The sequence below is a fragment of the Hesperophylax consimilis genome, chromosome 9 (assembly GCF_061612785.1).
Source record: "Hesperophylax consimilis isolate HC1 chromosome 9, BYU_Hcon_1.0, whole genome shotgun sequence".
Taxonomy (NCBI): Eukaryota; Metazoa; Arthropoda; class Insecta; order Trichoptera; family Limnephilidae; genus Hesperophylax; species Hesperophylax consimilis.
This window is the reverse complement of record NC_142844.1, coordinates 23,262,531-23,279,112: the sequence shown is the minus strand read 5'-3', so window position 1 is coordinate 23,279,112 and position 16,582 is coordinate 23,262,531. Positions and strand designations below refer to the sequence as shown.

The following is a 16,582-nucleotide window of genomic DNA, read 5'->3' as shown; positions in this document are numbered from 1 at the left end:
ACAACATTATTGTATTGCAACATCCTCTGCAGCGTACTTGAAATTTTGGCAATTTGCAAAATCTGCTGGCCAAAATGTAGCCGATTTGTATTTGACGTCATACTAAACCTAAATAAGAATTATTTCAAAAGTTCAAGGGTCCTCGTAATTGCGTTATTCACTGAGCGAACAGTTTTGCGCAACACAAAAAAAAATTGTTGCTAAACATTTTTGCGAACGCCGTTTTGTCTTTGCATTAAAAATTCCCGTTAATGTTTATTTCACACAATTTCTAATTTGTATTGTACAGAAATATATTTTTTATTGAATTCTTTTCTTATTCAAAGTTATTTCACAGTCCTAAATTAAAACTAAGATGTAAGAGTGGAATTTAATTTGCACCTAACAAAAAATGTATTTTTTTGTTAGGTGCAATTAAGTTAGTAATTAAATTATGAAAATGTAATAATAAATTGTGTGATATCGTAACTTGTGTGAATTTTAATACTAATTCTGTAAGAGTGATTCATAACAAAGAAATAGCTACAACTTTATTATTATTCCGGGATAATTTTTACTTTTTCAATAACTTTCAAAATTATTTTCCAGTTAAAAAACGAACAAGTGATTTTTGAATTTTTCGTAAGTGCATATAAAATATTTTTGAATTCAAAACAGTAAAATGCGTATTGTCATAGTAATAATATATTCTAAACCTTGTTTTAAGTTTTATTGAATTGTAAATACATTTTCACTAAATTTCCTGTATTAAGTACAATCTTAAACTACGTTTGTCAACAATCAGACGATTTTCACGCATTCGTAAATCTAATGATTTTTATTTTTTTTAAATAAAAATATAAACTTATAATAAATTACGAAATATAGGTAAATTTATTGGTTTAAAACGAAAGTTAACAATTTATCTGTTTTCGCGTCAATATTTGGAGGTATGATTTTTTTAATGAGCGCGGGCGAATACAAAACCAAGGTCTCCAGCATTCGATGCATTGTATTGTCAATACTGTTTTTTTGTTTAGTTACCTTTATCGGAAATAAACAAAATTGTAATTTTAGACATTTTCTATTATATTTTCACCTGCTTCAATGAAGAGATAAAAAATGTCTCCGTGCTCGAAGAAAAATAATTTTGGTCTCAGTTTTTTTTTACGGACCTCATGACGAAAAGTTTTGTTTTAAAAATTCAGTAATTCAATTCCTGGGTATTGTGCACGCACACCTACTTGATGTGTAATTCAATAAATTTGTACTTTGTTAAAAAAAACATATTTTGAGATAACTTTCCCACCCAATGTGTCACTCGATCGTCGAGAAAATATATGTATATTTATTATTTCTGAATCAGATTTCTGAAATGTTTCGATTACGCACTTCACTATAACTAACATCTCTATTACTTAAAAAAAATTTGTCTATGGAAATCATTTGATACATTTTGACGTTTGACAATCAAAATATAACAGTGTGCGTAGCGAGGTTATGTTTTATTATTCTTAATTCTCCGGTAGAGCGGATAGAATTAATTAATTTAATAATAAACAATTCAATAAAGAAAATTCTGCTCCTTATTTATTTAGTAACTATTTTGAATTCTTCCTGAAAAATGATTTCCAAAAGACATATTGATTTATGCAAAGTGATACTTTTTAAGAACGTAAAATCCTATTCTACCGGTAAAGGACCCCGCATTATTTCTTGCAAAAATAAAGAATTTGATTTTTACGGTGAGAAAAGCAGACGCGGTGATGAAATCTTGCTGGCCTCGAAAGGTTGGGGTCATAAATTTTCGAGAGGTGATTACTTTATTATACATCGAAGCGAAAATTCTAGTATGAGCGATGTGATAAAGACAGATAAAAGCTTTGCAGAATTTGGTCTCGAAGCAGATATTTTACAAGCCTTAACGAAGCAAAACATAACTAATCCCACGGATATTCAGTGCAAGAGTATACCATTGCTTCTATCAAGACAAAACGCCCTGATTACTGCTGAGACTGGGTGCGGAAAGACTCTCGCTTACCTGCTTCCCATTATCCAACAGCTGATTTATTTAAAGGATAATTCAAGAGGATTCAACAGTCCGCTAGCAGTCGTATTGACTCCCAGTCGAGAACTTGGTGAGTATTTGTTTTTTCAGATTTGAACTTTATGATGTAATAGGTAATTCCAAAACAAAACATGGTATACGCTGACTACGAGTGCCCAATAAAATTTAACACTTTCCCGACATAATTACTAATTCCTGATGATCTGAAACTGTGCCCGTGGTATTGTTCTCAGGTGCAAAGCTTTCACTTAGAACAAATTTCACTTCGTTTCATTTTTACACTCAAAATAAATGACATATTGGTAAAATTTCGATCAGGCTGGCCTCGCTTATTATGAATATTTTTTAGATAAAACCTTTAGATTCACCTTAATTACTGTACGACACAACTTTTTGCATTCGGGGCGGTGGAAAATGGTTTGAAAATGTGTACACTTGTTGACACTTTCTTTTGAATCACAAACCATGTTACACAAACCTAGCGTAGCCGCTAAACTACTTGAAAACTGGGATGTTTTTCTTGCCTTGACGCGAGCAGGCGCTATAAAGGGGGCACTTTCTTTTGTATCACAAATGCAAAAAGTTGTGTTATACAGTAATTAAGGTGAATCTAAAGGTTTTATCTAAAAAATATTCATAATAAGCGAGGCCAGCGCGATCGAAATTTTACCGACATATTTATCAAAATATCCCACTGGTTAGGTTAGGTTAGGTAGTATAGTAAACTTGTAAAAATAATTACATCATTAGAAATCAACATGGCCGCTTATAATTTGTTAATAAATGTCTATCTCAAACTATTTTCTGTTTTTTTCCATGTTTTTCCTTTATTATTTCAACTAAAATGAAGCATAATACGTTTGCCCCAAGGTAAGTTCATAATTACTTTTCATACCGTCGCGATTTGGCTTAATTTGACAATCTTAGCGCAAAAACAGTGAGGGCACTGCTAGACAGCAAGTTCCCAAAACATAATGCATTTCAAGTTATTCTCAATGTTTCTCTTAATATTAACCTATTGTAAAAAGACTAAACCGCTCGATCCCGAATATTTTCTTCGCTCACACCTATGACGGCATCCATATCTATGAACGCAGGACATCGTAGATCTCGTACTGGATATGCAAGTTATTAACCAACTAATCAGTGGCCGTCTCCACGCTACCTACCAAATGATGTACCACAGACGGCCTATGTAAGCGGACGCACGGCCTTGAACGATCAGGTATCCAGATCAAGCCCTAGGCTCAATACCTGATACTGTTAGCGAGGTGTGTCGTATCGTTCCTTTTACCGAGGTTAAAGAGTACATAGAAGATTTTTGTTATCCAAATATAGTAGGAAATAACGCACCGTGTCGCCTGTCCCGCGAGTGAAGCTAACTGTCTTTTGATTATTATTTTTTTTACTGCTCAATAAAAGTATCTATTTCAAACCCAAATAGATACTAAACAATAAATTAATTATAACTATAAATTCTTGTATTTATTTATTTGGTGCCTTATACAATAAATACAATGTTTTGCTTAGGTATCTGTTGTTAATATCTAAAATTGTAATTGATACATTTCCCAAGTCATGATTAATGTTTATTGTAGTATTTTATGTCATTGAAATGGGGCTGGCGCAAAAGGTAGAACTACCCTTTGCCGGCCTTAATCATCAATCGACCGACCGGGTAGTACTACCTTTCCCGGCCGAAGTGTGTTAATACATATAGATGTATTATCGGGATGATTTTTTATCCCGTAAGATCTATTTTCTATTGTAAGCCCAAAAATTATAGATTTACATTATTAATAATTTTTTTTAAATATATTTCTAGCCGAACAAATTTGCAATGTAGCGGAAAGCTTGTGTAAAGGTCTGAATTTAGACATCAAATCCCTGGTCGGCGGGCGAACTAAACGGTTAATGCTAAATCCATCGTATCAAGGAGTCGACCTATTAGTGGCCAGTTTCGGTGCCTTTAGCAAGCTCGTTTCAACAGGGGTGTATAAGATAAACCAAGTCCGCCATGTTGTTCTGGATGAGGCGGATTCTCTGCTTGACGACAGCTTCATTGAGAAGGTCTCACATTTAATGACTAAATTTAAGGTACGATCTTATTTTTTTTACTTTATACAAACTTGCAAAATTATGAATGATAATGTGGTCCTGCTCCTGAAAACTCCATTATAACCACTTTCTGTTACATCTAGCAATGGTGTGTTTTTACATCTTCGGATTATACTATGTACTTTTTGATAAAATCAAGGAAAATAGTGCATATAAATGAACAGATTTCATTTGAATTTTTTGGTGATAAGCTAGTGCAAATTTCAAAGAATATGTTGTAATCCTTGGCGACAATCGTTTTCCTATGATTTTCCATTTGCACATTACTTAAACTTCAGCACTTTCTTCTATAATATTCAGCTAAACTGACTTTCTTTAACCCATTGAATCGAGAATTTAAAAAAAATATATTCTTTAAAATTCACCATTTAATTATTATAAAATTTTGGCTAACTGAACAGCAAAAACTTTAAAATTAATAAAAAAAGACAAATGAGTAATTTAAAAAAAAAAATGTTTGTTTTTGTTCAATTTTTCTATAAACTACTCGACTTAAATACATTATTTTTGTTAATAACTTAAGTATAAACCCAAAACGCCCTGAAAGTCAAGTCGGCGATTCGCCAGCTTTTTGGTTTAGTGGGTTAATCTGTTTTCAAGGACCCGTATAAAAAAAAAATTCTCGTCGGAACCTTATAGTTTGGTTTCACTGTATCTATGGTCCCCTGCAATATCTAATATTGATGGATTGCGACTTCAATACAGTATTGACAGTATTATTGGGAGTGTGTGGGAGACCTAAAGGCGTTGACCATTGACATTTTCAATATCACTTACAGACAGTTCTGCATTTGACGCATGTCACAAAATAGTAAAACTGCCCTCATGACCCTTTTATACTTACCTGTACCTCAAATTTGTAATCTTGTATGTAATATATTGGTGCATAACCGTTTTATCGAGAACATGACTAAATATATAAATAAAAAGTACAGGATCCGTCACGATATCCGCACGTTTTTAGATTGGCTGGTACAGCAGAGTGTTGACCTCAAAGAGTGAGGGGTGGCATTGATTTGTCTGTTAGAGTGGGAAGTTTAGTTGTCGCTATGTTGTGGAACCTATAGCTCAGTGATGCCAATCCTACCGAACTTTCGGTAGATCTACCGATTTTGTAAAAAATCTATCGGTCTACCGATATTCGTGGAAAATATACTGAAATTTGTGAATTTGTAAAAATAAACCAAATTTTTGAAAAACTACCGGTGTAACTGCACACTTATGCCTTATGTCCAGATATACCAATACTCACTGGCCTTCTCGCTCCCCTGATCTAAGCCTAATTGTTCAGATTCCACGTCAGATGGTTATTGACACTACTCAAAGTTTTCGGGATCGGCTACAATCATGCATAAATGTAAATGGCCAACATCTGATCTTCAAAACATAAACTGCCAACAAAAAATACCAACTTACCCTATGTTTTGTCATAAATAAAATATACCTTTTTAGTAAAACTGACCGAGTACATCTTATTTGAAAACCATGCGATTCCCGTGACGATCCTGTATATTATAGGCAACAAGGGCTCAATAATGTATTATTATAATGTATTATTATTTATAGTTTCACTACCATGCCACTGAAACGGAGGGTACCCAGCTGACACTGGTCAGTGCCACGATGCCAACCGAACTTCCCGAAACTGTCGTCAAATTTATTGACCCCGATTCAATAGTGACTGTTTCATCTGATGAACTTCATAAGTCACTACCGCATGTCCCTCAACGGTAAGCCAAATTCTGAATATGATAAGTAATGAAAAATGTTTCAATGTATGTAATTTACCCCATTATTGTAATTTATTTATGTATGTAAGCTAATTTGTTCGCTTTTGGGATCAGCTCATAGAAATCTTTGTCTCCCTTACTGTAATGGTGAGAAATATAATCTAAATGGTGTTAAAAAGAGAAAGCACTGCGCTTTATATTCAAAATTAAAAGTTTATCACAAAAAAATTAATTTAAAAACCTTCATGAAACCAAAAATTGAAAATATTGACCGCAATTTGAAAAATTTTTTGAAATCTTGTGAATTTTTTATTAATTAATTTTACGTGAAACAAAAAAGTAAGGTAACAATAATGTTTATAATACATTTGTTTAGTAAAATGTTTGTGTTTTTTTTTGGTTATCGGTAATTTTGGTTTAAAAATGTAGTGTGAGCCATTTAAAAGAAAAAATTATGTTTGCATTAAAAAAAATTATGTTTAAAAAATTACTTTTATATCTAATATTAAAATTTGAAAGTGTAATTCATCCCCTTTCAAAAACAGTTTTTAGTTTTCGGATACATTCAGAAATATTCCATAAATTTGGATTTTATTGCAAAGCGGAAATAATCTGACAGAATATGCCAGAGGCCTGAGGGGTTAAAGATAAATTTTCTTGCAAAAGGTCTAAATCTGCTATTCAACGCCTTCTGCCCACTGAAAAGATAAGCTGATGTGTTGGAGGCCCCAGTAATGCTAATGAAATATTATTTTCTGTTCTAGAAAGAACTTCACTAAAAAGAAATAACTCAATTTTTTTCCTTCTCCTGACTACATTTTTTTACACAGCGGGTTTTGCAAGCACACAATATATTGAATTAATTTTATTTGCAGGTTCCTCAGATTAGGTCCATCACAGAAGCCTTTGGAATTGCTAAAACTAGTAAGATCAGATGTTAACAGAAAGAATCCCGTGATGATATTTACCAATAGAACTCCCACATGCAATTGGCTTTCAATGTTCTTAAACGAAAACGGCATCAATTGTACCGATGTTAATGGTAATATGCCGGCTGCAATAAAAGCAGGGCAGTTTGCTTCATTTGCTAAAGGAGAATCCAATGTTTTAGCTTGTACAGATATTGCATCAAGAGGATTGGATACCTTGAGGGTAAGATATTATTATGTATTTATTTTATTTTATATAACTAACCCGTCATAGAATTGAAAACAATTTATTTCTTTTATAACTTAAAGGGATTAAGTAAAATATTAGATTTATAAAATATTATTATTATTAGTTTTGTAAAATTCAAATGATATCATGCACTCCTTACACAGATGGTTGAAATTACCTCTTAACACCATCTGTTTGTTTTGATTCATCAAAATGCATATTTGATTTTATTTTGTAAAGTTCTGGCGCTTACAATTAAACCATAGCCTTAAAAGTGTTCATAAGAGATTTTACACTTCAAAGCATTTTTTATAGGCCTGTTGCTTTATTTTTTCTTGACTTTTATTATTTATATTTTCTAGACTAAAATGACTTTTGATCTACTTAGATTACTGTGTCATTTCTTGAAGATAATTGTTAGGCTGCCTTTACACTTGTAAGTTTTTTCCTGTAAGTTGCTCACATAAGCGACTTACGACAAATTTACCAATGTAAATGACACCATAAGTCACTTACCGTAATTTATACCAAGTTACAGAAGTTTTTTTTACGTAAGTTTTTGACAGGTCTAATCGCTCACGTGGGAATTTACGGCTCTCTCACAGCTTATCAAAACAGATTGATAAGTTGAGATGCTTACAGTAAGTTTTGACGTCACTGTCGGGATGGTAAAACAGAAATCTGCAACCGATTCGGTCTTTCTGGGACTTGTTTACTTGTCGCCATGAACAGCTTTATGAAATAATACAGTGCAATAATCTATGGAGACTAACATGACATTATTTATCACACAATGTCATGTTTAAATGCCTGTGTAAATGTGTGATAATGATTCTAGTATTCGACTTCACGAACTGATGGATCAGCTATCAAACTTCACAACAAATTAATATCTCCAATGAATGCATACAAAAATGCAATATAAGAATACATAGAAAACATTACCTGACGCCAAAAATCGAAGTCACCATTAATTTTTCTAACTAACTAACCATCAGACCGTTTCTCCGCAGGGGTAGGCTGAGAGGACGGACCGCCAAACAACTCGGTCTTGGCACACACTTCTTGTCTCATTCACATTCATACATCGTCTGATACATACTATTTATTCTATTATTCTGACTCTTGACATGGCCCGACTCACTTGGTCGTGCCATGTCTTCCTCGGGCGTCCCCGACTTCTGCTACCATTCACATTTGCATCGTATATTCTACTTACACTCCTTTCTTCGCTCATTCGCTATACATGCCCAAACCATCTAAGCGTCCCTTTCTTGATCTTACTCATTAAACTTACATCAGCCTTGCACTCTTTGCGGATCTCCGCATTTCTCACAGGATCGTACATGGTGTTATACACATACGCCTAAGAAATCTCATTAATTTTTCAGCTGGTGAAATAGCATTCCGAAAACGAGTATCATTCTTTTTAATTAGCGGTCCAATCCTTTCCAATATGTATTCGAAGTCAGTTGCTGTTATTTGGATAAAATTAAAGAATTGTTGTTGATCCTCAATTCTTAATTCTGCGGTTAAACGAAGGAAAGCCTCATCAGTACTTCTTCTTTGAAGCCAACTCCTAATCCAACACTCTGCGGGCCCTTACGTTTTTGTTTGACTAAATTGTGCATATTATCGCAGCGGCAATCTGTTGTGTGCGGAAATGGGTATTATATGGGGATCCATGATCGAACCGTAAATAAACAAATCCCTGTTATCGAATATTACTAACTGACAGCTGTCAAAGTCGGCGGCAATGCGTTGTTGTCAGGAAGCCATCTTACCAAAAATAGAATTACTGGTGTAGCGGTCTCTGTGAGAAGTTCGTAAATTAAACTTCTGAACAACTTCCGTGAGCATTATTTACGATAAGTTGGATGCATATGTAAGCGCTCCTGTGAGTAACTTATCAAAAATTTACGAAAGTCGTAAATTTTACTTACAAGTGTAAACCCAGCCTTATGAGTAGTAAGTTTAAATTGTTTTTGTTTATTGTGTATCTCCAGACATTAGTGTTTTCCATTCTGGTCCATTAGGGACCATTTTGTTTTGTTCTGTCCATGTAAATTCTACTTTGCTTTGGACATATTTGGCCATTTTCCATGAGAGACAAAAACTGGCAGTGAATTTAAAAATCCGAGCATTTGATGTTAATTGAATATATTATTATCGCTATAGAAATATTATTTACGAAATTTGATAATATATTACCTATAAATTGAATATCTGGATGACTTAAGCGGGTTTAGTCACTGTGAGAGATCGAAGCAACCATTGTTCGCAATCCGCTGTTTATTTTGTATGATGATAAGACTATCTTCCATGGTTAGTTGAAGAACACCTCTCTAAATGCCCAATTAAACAGCGCCCTTAGTGGAAGATGCCTATCATTTTTTCTTGAGTTCATGCATTTTAAAGTGTATTTTGTACAAAGAGAATAATTAAATACTAGCAGTTAAAAACCCGCTCCGCGGGTTTTTTTCTGCTAGGCCCTGCGGGCGGCACTTCCTTGGGCTTCGCCCAGTTTTAGTGATACTAACAACACTTACATTTAATACGTAGATATTAGGTCATTCACAGAGAGAGGGTGAGTATATATTGTTAAAACACGGAACGGGAAGGAGTTTAGGCATAATAAGAATGACAATTGTTCGGGTAAAACTTTACCTTTCTCGAATAATTGCCTAAATGGCTAAAAGTAAATTAACATAGCTAAATATTCGGAATCGCTGGACATGGAATATGCGAAATATTTTAAAATATTATTATTAAAATTTATATTCTGATTTACCTTAATTACTATAAAAGGAATCGAACAGCATTTGGGAAATTTTTAATTTTGGCTTTTTAATTTTTAGTTACGTAAAATGAAAATTCGCTTTCGCTGTATGGGATGACAGCCTGAATAATTTCTGTTGATAACATTTTCTTTTGTCAGTATTCCTGAAATGAGCGGCTAGAGACAATTGAAAAACGTAAATTAAAAAAATATAATGTAATACAATATTCCGGCAAAAAAGTGCCTATTTAAAAAGCACAAATGATTTATTTGGCTATTATTATCATTATTATTTTATTTAACCTCACCTATAATAACCTAACCTATAATAATCCAGTCTAACCTATAATGATCCAACCTAACCTATGTCCTAACCAAACCTGTAATAATCTAACCTAACCTATATCCTATCCTAACCTATAATAATCTAACCTGACCTAACCTAACCTCACCTATAATAATCCAACCTAACCTAACCTATATCCTAACCTAACCTATAATAATCCAATCTAACCTAACCCAACCTAACCTAACCGAACCAATCCTAACCTAACCTATCCTAACATAACCTAACCTATAAAAATCTAACCTAACCTATAATAACCCAAACTAACGTTACCTAACCTAACATTACCTGACTTATCCTAACCTATAATAATCCAACTTAATCTAACCTAACCTATAAACTAACTTGAACTATACTAATCCAACCTAACCTACATAACCTAACCTAGCATAACCCAACCTAACCTATCCTAACCTATAATAACCTTTTTTAAATAATTCCTTACTTATAAAACAAACCTAAATACCTTTATTTTATTTTTCGAGCTTGGCTAAAATAGTACCACCTACCTAGTATTTGCATAGGGTAAATGGTAAAAATTCTAGCCACTCATATCAGGAATACCAAAAAAAGAAAATGTCATCAATAGAAATTATTCTGGCTGTCATCCAATACAACGAAAGCGAATTTGAATTTTATGTAATTAATACCTTAATATATATTATATAAATATTTATATCTGGCAAAATGATTGTTTTACTATACATATAAGTACATGTCAAATTAGAGATTTGTTGGCTAATTTTACAATCAACGAAGCTTTTCTATCTTCCGATTGTCTTTCATGTTATTTTATTGGGTTGGCAGTGCCTATACTTCCGCGTATATCATATCGGTGTTCTTTCAAAATAGTGCGAAATTATTATTTACGTAAATAATATTAAATATCAATATTTTTCAAAATCGTACATGCAAAGAGTTGTTGTTTATTGTCATTAAGTTGAATCAAATGTTTGTTTTATTTGTAAATGCGTATTAAAACGGTAGTTTCACGTAAATAATTACCGTTGTTTGAATAAATTAAATTGTACGTATTTGTATATCGCTCTAATGCGCTCTGTCGGCCAATAGGGAAACTACTCAAGCGGCCGGTAAAGGAGGGATTGACATTTTTAAGGAGCCTCAGAATGTTTGATTCTTGACAGACGTCAAATATATAAAACGTAATTGTGGATAATTTTTACTGTAATGTAATTAATCCAATGGATTGTGAACTTTCTAAAACATATTTTCTTCGATATTATCCAAAAATTATATGAGCAGAAACGATGCTTTTGAAGAAATCTGGTGATCCTATTTTAGTGTGAAATCGGGTCTTAATTTTCAAGTTAGCGGAATTTACCCGAAACAGACAATTTGAATTTGACCAATCAGAGGGCCTACATCGTCCAGACGATCGCATAATAATACTATCAGATTTTATTTTTTTTTATATTTCGTTGCTATGTTATTATTTACTGATGAGAAGATTATACACTTGAAAAAAGGGACTAGTTAATAGTCTACCATGAACAAATGCCACCACATAAAGGGCTGATGTTTTTGACAATCTCCTGGCCACAGATGTTTGTGGAGATTTAGTGTTCTGGATTCACAATCTTTTTTTGTTTTTTTTTTTTTGTTAATGTGAAACTGCATAAAAGTCTCAACTGCTCCCAACTGTCAGGAGCCAGTGGGACTATGGCATCCTCAATTGGGGTATGTTGGAAGGATGAAGGTAGAGGGGAAGGGAAGGAGGTGGGGAAGAGGAAGGTGGGGAAGTACCTGGCTATTCAGATCTGGTCACTAAACACGTCCAAATCCATTTCAAGCAACGTTTAAATTCTGAATGGTGGTCTTACACCAGAGCGATACTGAGAGTATCTTCCACTCTGGAGAACATGCCCCAATTATATTATACATTTTTTTAAATAAGCAAAATGTGAAATAACCAAAATTAATCAAATAAAATTTACTTGCACACACCGGGATTTGAACCCGTAACCTCCAGCTTGCTCGACCATGGAGTCATCCATATCAAACTGTCCACGATATATGAGAAGAAGAAATGATAAGAATGAGAAATAAACATCCACTGTGTAAGATATTATATTTTATTCAAGATCGGTAGCCATCTTGGCTGTTATGTCATAGGCATTTATTTATAAATGTCCATGTTGCTTAGAGAGCTTATTTCTGGCTTGTTTATGTTATTCGAAGACAGTTACTGTTAGGTTTTCATACTGTGGTTTGTGGACTTTCCGTTTTAATACAAATATTACATTCTTGTTTATTTTTTACAGACAAAGCACATAATCAACTACGACTTCCCTCTATATACGGCAGATTACATACACAGATGTGGTCGCACTGGGCGTCTGGGCAGCTCAGCAGATTGCCAAGTCACCAACTTTGTCTCTTCAGAGAGGGATGTACAACTGGTTCAAAAGATTGAAATGTCCATTCGTCAGTTGGTTGATTTGCCAAATGTAAATGCAAATATTAGCAAAATCATCAACAATCGCATTCAGAGAGATATAGACGGAGTTGAAAAGGATATAAAGGCTTTAAAAGGTCAAGCACAATAGAGTATTATATATCTAATTATTACAAGTATGATGTATAGTACTCCTTGAATCTGTTATTAGTTATAGTACATACATGTAAATAAATACATACGCAGTTTTATTATAAACATACATATTTGTTTCATGTTCCTAGCAGTACAGTAACAAGATAGTTACCATATTATTGTAACAATTCTTCTTCAGTGTCGCAATATTATACTCCTATGAGACGAATTCAAAATTTAGGAAGAAGATCCTCTTATGTAAACTACTGTATCTTCATAATCCTGATTGTTGAAGAGAGCAGTTTAAAGTTTATTTTTGTCATACAGCACAGAGGAGTTACGAAAAATGACAGTGTGAAAAAGATTGTTTACGTATTTTTTTTTATTGTTAACTCCCACATAAAGTTTTTACATCGTCAAACTAGAAGCATTAAAAACTCAAAATCACCATTTTGTGGGTTACAATAGTTTTCGTTGGAGGGGTAGAAATATGTATTCCATTATTGGTGATATTTTTAGTTCATAAATATTGCAATAAAATCTGACTTTATTGGTTCCATGAAAACTCACAATGTTATCCGGTCACCGACTTTAATACGGTTTTTTCATCTAGTAGAGTTGATTCCACCAAATTGTGTTGATACTTTTTACTTCCTTATGTACCTATTAAATTTTATTTTTTCTTGTACAATATTTTAAATATGTTTACATCATGCTTACCTACTTATCTAATGCACTGTTTATGAGTGTGTTATAAAAAAAATTTGTAAATGTATATATTATGCAAAGACCTTTTTAACAGGCATAAACCAATATATATATGTATACATATATATATATTTTCTCCTGCCGCTGGGAACCTTTATATTACATGAATCGTTTACGAAAAAGAGGTAGATAACTCAACCGGGTAATCAGTGGTATGTTCGAGGTTATACAAGAGTACTTCTTACAGGTTAAAAATAATATTCGGTGGTTTACTAAAATAATTGGAAAAGGTTTTATTTATAAGCTAAATGATTTATTAGGTACAATGTTTGGTCTACTGGTATTGAAAGATTTAAGATAGGGATGTTTCACTGGTGTCTTTTCGAATGTACTTGGCATGTTGGCCTTCCATCTCCACATCAAGCTGGCTCAAAGGAATTCCAAAATCTGCCGTTGCCCAAACGTCGCAGGACGGACTGCTAACAGTCATGCTCTGCCTCGGAGAATGGTACACATTGGATGGGATATACGAGACAGCTAGCAAGCCGCTTCCTCTTCTGCTTCCCGGGAGAGTTAAGGTGGCGTCTTCCATAGACTTCCATCTCCCTCCCATTATGTTGCCGGCAGATGTTCTGGATCGTTGTTTGTTGACTTGTGGTTGATGACTGCTACGTCGATTGTTTGGGTTCAGGCTCGCTGCACTTAGCGGGTTGGAGGAGCTCGCTGCACTTGATTTTCTCTGATCATCCAATGTTGACAAGCTGCATGTTGGGACTATTTTATGAGGGAATCTCGGTGAGCCTTTTGCTCTATCCTTAAAAGATAATATTGGCTGTGATATTTGATGGGTCATTGATGGTCTCCTCTGGTTCTGTGGTAATTGAAAATTAACCCTCGGTTCAGTTTCTGGATTTTGCTTTTGGAAAACAAACGGTTTTCCAGGATATGTAAATATGTCTTCTTTAGGCCGGCTCGAGCATTCTCCTATTCCTGATTCATACATCTCATCGGTGAGTATGTTGATAGTTGGTCCGCTGTGAGCGTAAGATTCTCTGCGGAGGTTTATAGGTGTGTGAACATCTAATGTATTACATGACAAGACCATGTTATTCTTCTGAGCCCCGGGAACTAAACCAGCTATCATCCCCATGTGAAGTTTCAGGGCAGCGGCTATTCCGGCCCCACTGTTACCTGTAATTGAAGCTGAAGATGTTTTTCTGCTAGCCGGTCGACTGCCAAATAAGTTTCTTATCCTCGCTAGTATACCTGTATTTTCTTCTTGTCGTTTGTTTAGTAATCGCAGATTATACAGGTCAATCGCCGGCTGGCATTTGTTTTCATCGAGTTTTGGTTCGGAGCTAAAAGTGACGCTGCGCCTCATAGACAGTTGAGCATTCTCCGCAGATGGCCAACTTGCTCTGGGGATGACTGGAGGAAGTACAGAGAGCAGAAGTAATGGTAACCCCCCTCCAATGCTTGCTGTTCTAGAGTATTCTTCTCTGGAGGGCTTTCGTCCTGAAGTTTCTTGGATGACTGTTAATTCCATCTACAAAAAAGCAATCATGTTAGTGAAGATATTTTACAACATATTTTCGTCATTGTTGGTTCAACGCTCCTGCTGGCCCCGTTCGTATCCTTTTAGTTCAACGTATTGTTGATTTCTGCACTGTGTGGGGCCTATTTTTGGATTTGTGAGGACTTCATCGAAGACTCTTTGGTAGCTATATTCCATCTTTGCTCATGCTTTACTAAGCAAAGCTGTTCAATTTGTATAAATCTTGTTATAGATGACTCTTTATGGTCTTTTCTCAAAAAAAATCCAGTGATCTTTCTCTATGCTTAGAACCCCAATACTCTGAGCCGATAATGATTAGCTTAGTCTTAATTAGATTTTATAGAGATTGGCATTGGTCCTACTGAGAGGAGTCTCAATTGAATATTATACTGAAAACAATCATCTTAATGCACAATAACTTAATGAACACATTTACCTTTCGGTGCTGAGCAAGTGAAGTGTTGGATGAAGTGCTAGAGTTGGGATTTGAATCAAGCAGCAACCTTTCTAACCGGTTGATTTCTTTGTCTAGCGCTGCCATCTCTCTGCGGTATACCTTGTTCTGTATCTCAACTCTATATTGAAGTTCTCTCTTGTCATCCGTCACAAACCTTCTGGTGTTGCATTCCAACTTGAGACCCATACTTTTTATTATCGGATCTGTATTGTCTTCTGAAAATAAGAAGAAGTTTTTTAATGGGTTTACTAAATGATCAAATTGAACTAGTCTTAAGTTTTTTTCCTTAAGAAAAGATTTTCAGAACAAATCAATAAAATCTGTAAAAGGAAATATTTGTGAAATGCGGTGCACATTCATTTATCTTTTGTAATCTTTTACCATATTATGTTCATTCTTAATTCTTTTGAAGGGTGGGCAGAGCGGACTAACTGCTCTACAAATTTGTCTTGGCACACTCTCCTTGCTTCATTCATATTCATAGATTGCCTCATACATAAACTTCTGTTATTCTCGACTCCCTGACTTCTTCCACCATCCACTTTCACATCAAATATTCTCCTTACATTCCTTTCATCCGCTCTACACGTCCAAACCATCTAAAGGTTCCATTCTCAATCTTGCTCATTATACTTGCATCAGCGTTGCATAATGTTATTTTTTTCATATTTGAGCTTTAATACATACCCTTTTTCTTAATAGCCAATAGTTTAGGGATGAACAGCAAGCACAGGGTGGCTGTAGTAGAAATAAGAATGAGTGTTGTAATGGTGACATAGGCAAGGGTGGCTCTTTCCGATATAATGTTGGCTAACACCACTACTATTCCACTGGTAATGACAACACTGTATACACTGATGCCGATGTACTGGGAGTCATTTAATGCTGATATCTTCACATGGCGAGTTTCCCAGGCCATGAAAACTCCGACTATCAATAGAAGACCTTTGTACACATAGAGAGCACCCAACCAACCATTTGTGTGCTGTGATCGACAGACTTCTACCTGAAAATGAGTTATTTCACTTGTAATATTTCAGTCCAACAATTTTGTACCGTTCAAAATATCGTTTTCATCCTGAACTATGAATCTTCGTACTGACTGTAAGCAACAACAAGATAGTTACAACCAG

General features: G+C 34.4%; 2 protein-coding genes across 2 annotated transcripts in view; one reads left to right on the top strand and one right to left on the bottom strand.

Annotated features, from left to right (window-relative positions):
• The first annotated feature begins 1,672 nt into the window (after positions 1–1,672).
• Dbp21E2 (putative ATP-dependent RNA helicase Dbp21E2) lies at positions 1,673–12,953 on the top strand. The gene is made up of 5 exons (XM_089635367.1): positions 1,673–2,117; positions 3,873–4,144; positions 5,732–5,895; positions 6,771–7,047; positions 12,461–12,953. Exons 1-5 carry the CDS (start codon positions 1,832–1,834, stop codon positions 12,743–12,745), a joined length of 1,284 nt encoding a protein of 427 aa, XP_089491493.1. The 5' UTR covers positions 1,673–1,831; the 3' UTR covers positions 12,746–12,953.
• Positions 12,954–13,777: 824 nt separating this feature from the next.
• The window catches only part of GABA-B-R3 (gamma-aminobutyric acid type B receptor subunit 3), a 77,455-nt gene continuing 74,650 nt past the window's right edge, over positions 13,778–16,582 (bottom strand). Inside the window, exons 14-16 of the mRNA XM_089635366.1 lie at positions 16,137–16,455; positions 15,429–15,664; positions 13,778–14,983 (exon numbers count right to left, since the gene is read on the bottom strand). Coding sequence (XP_089491492.1) covers positions 13,790–14,983; positions 15,429–15,664; positions 16,137–16,455 — 1,749 coding nt within the window. The 3' untranslated portion in view covers positions 13,778–13,789. The remainder of the gene's footprint in view (positions 14,984–15,428; positions 15,665–16,136; positions 16,456–16,582) is intronic.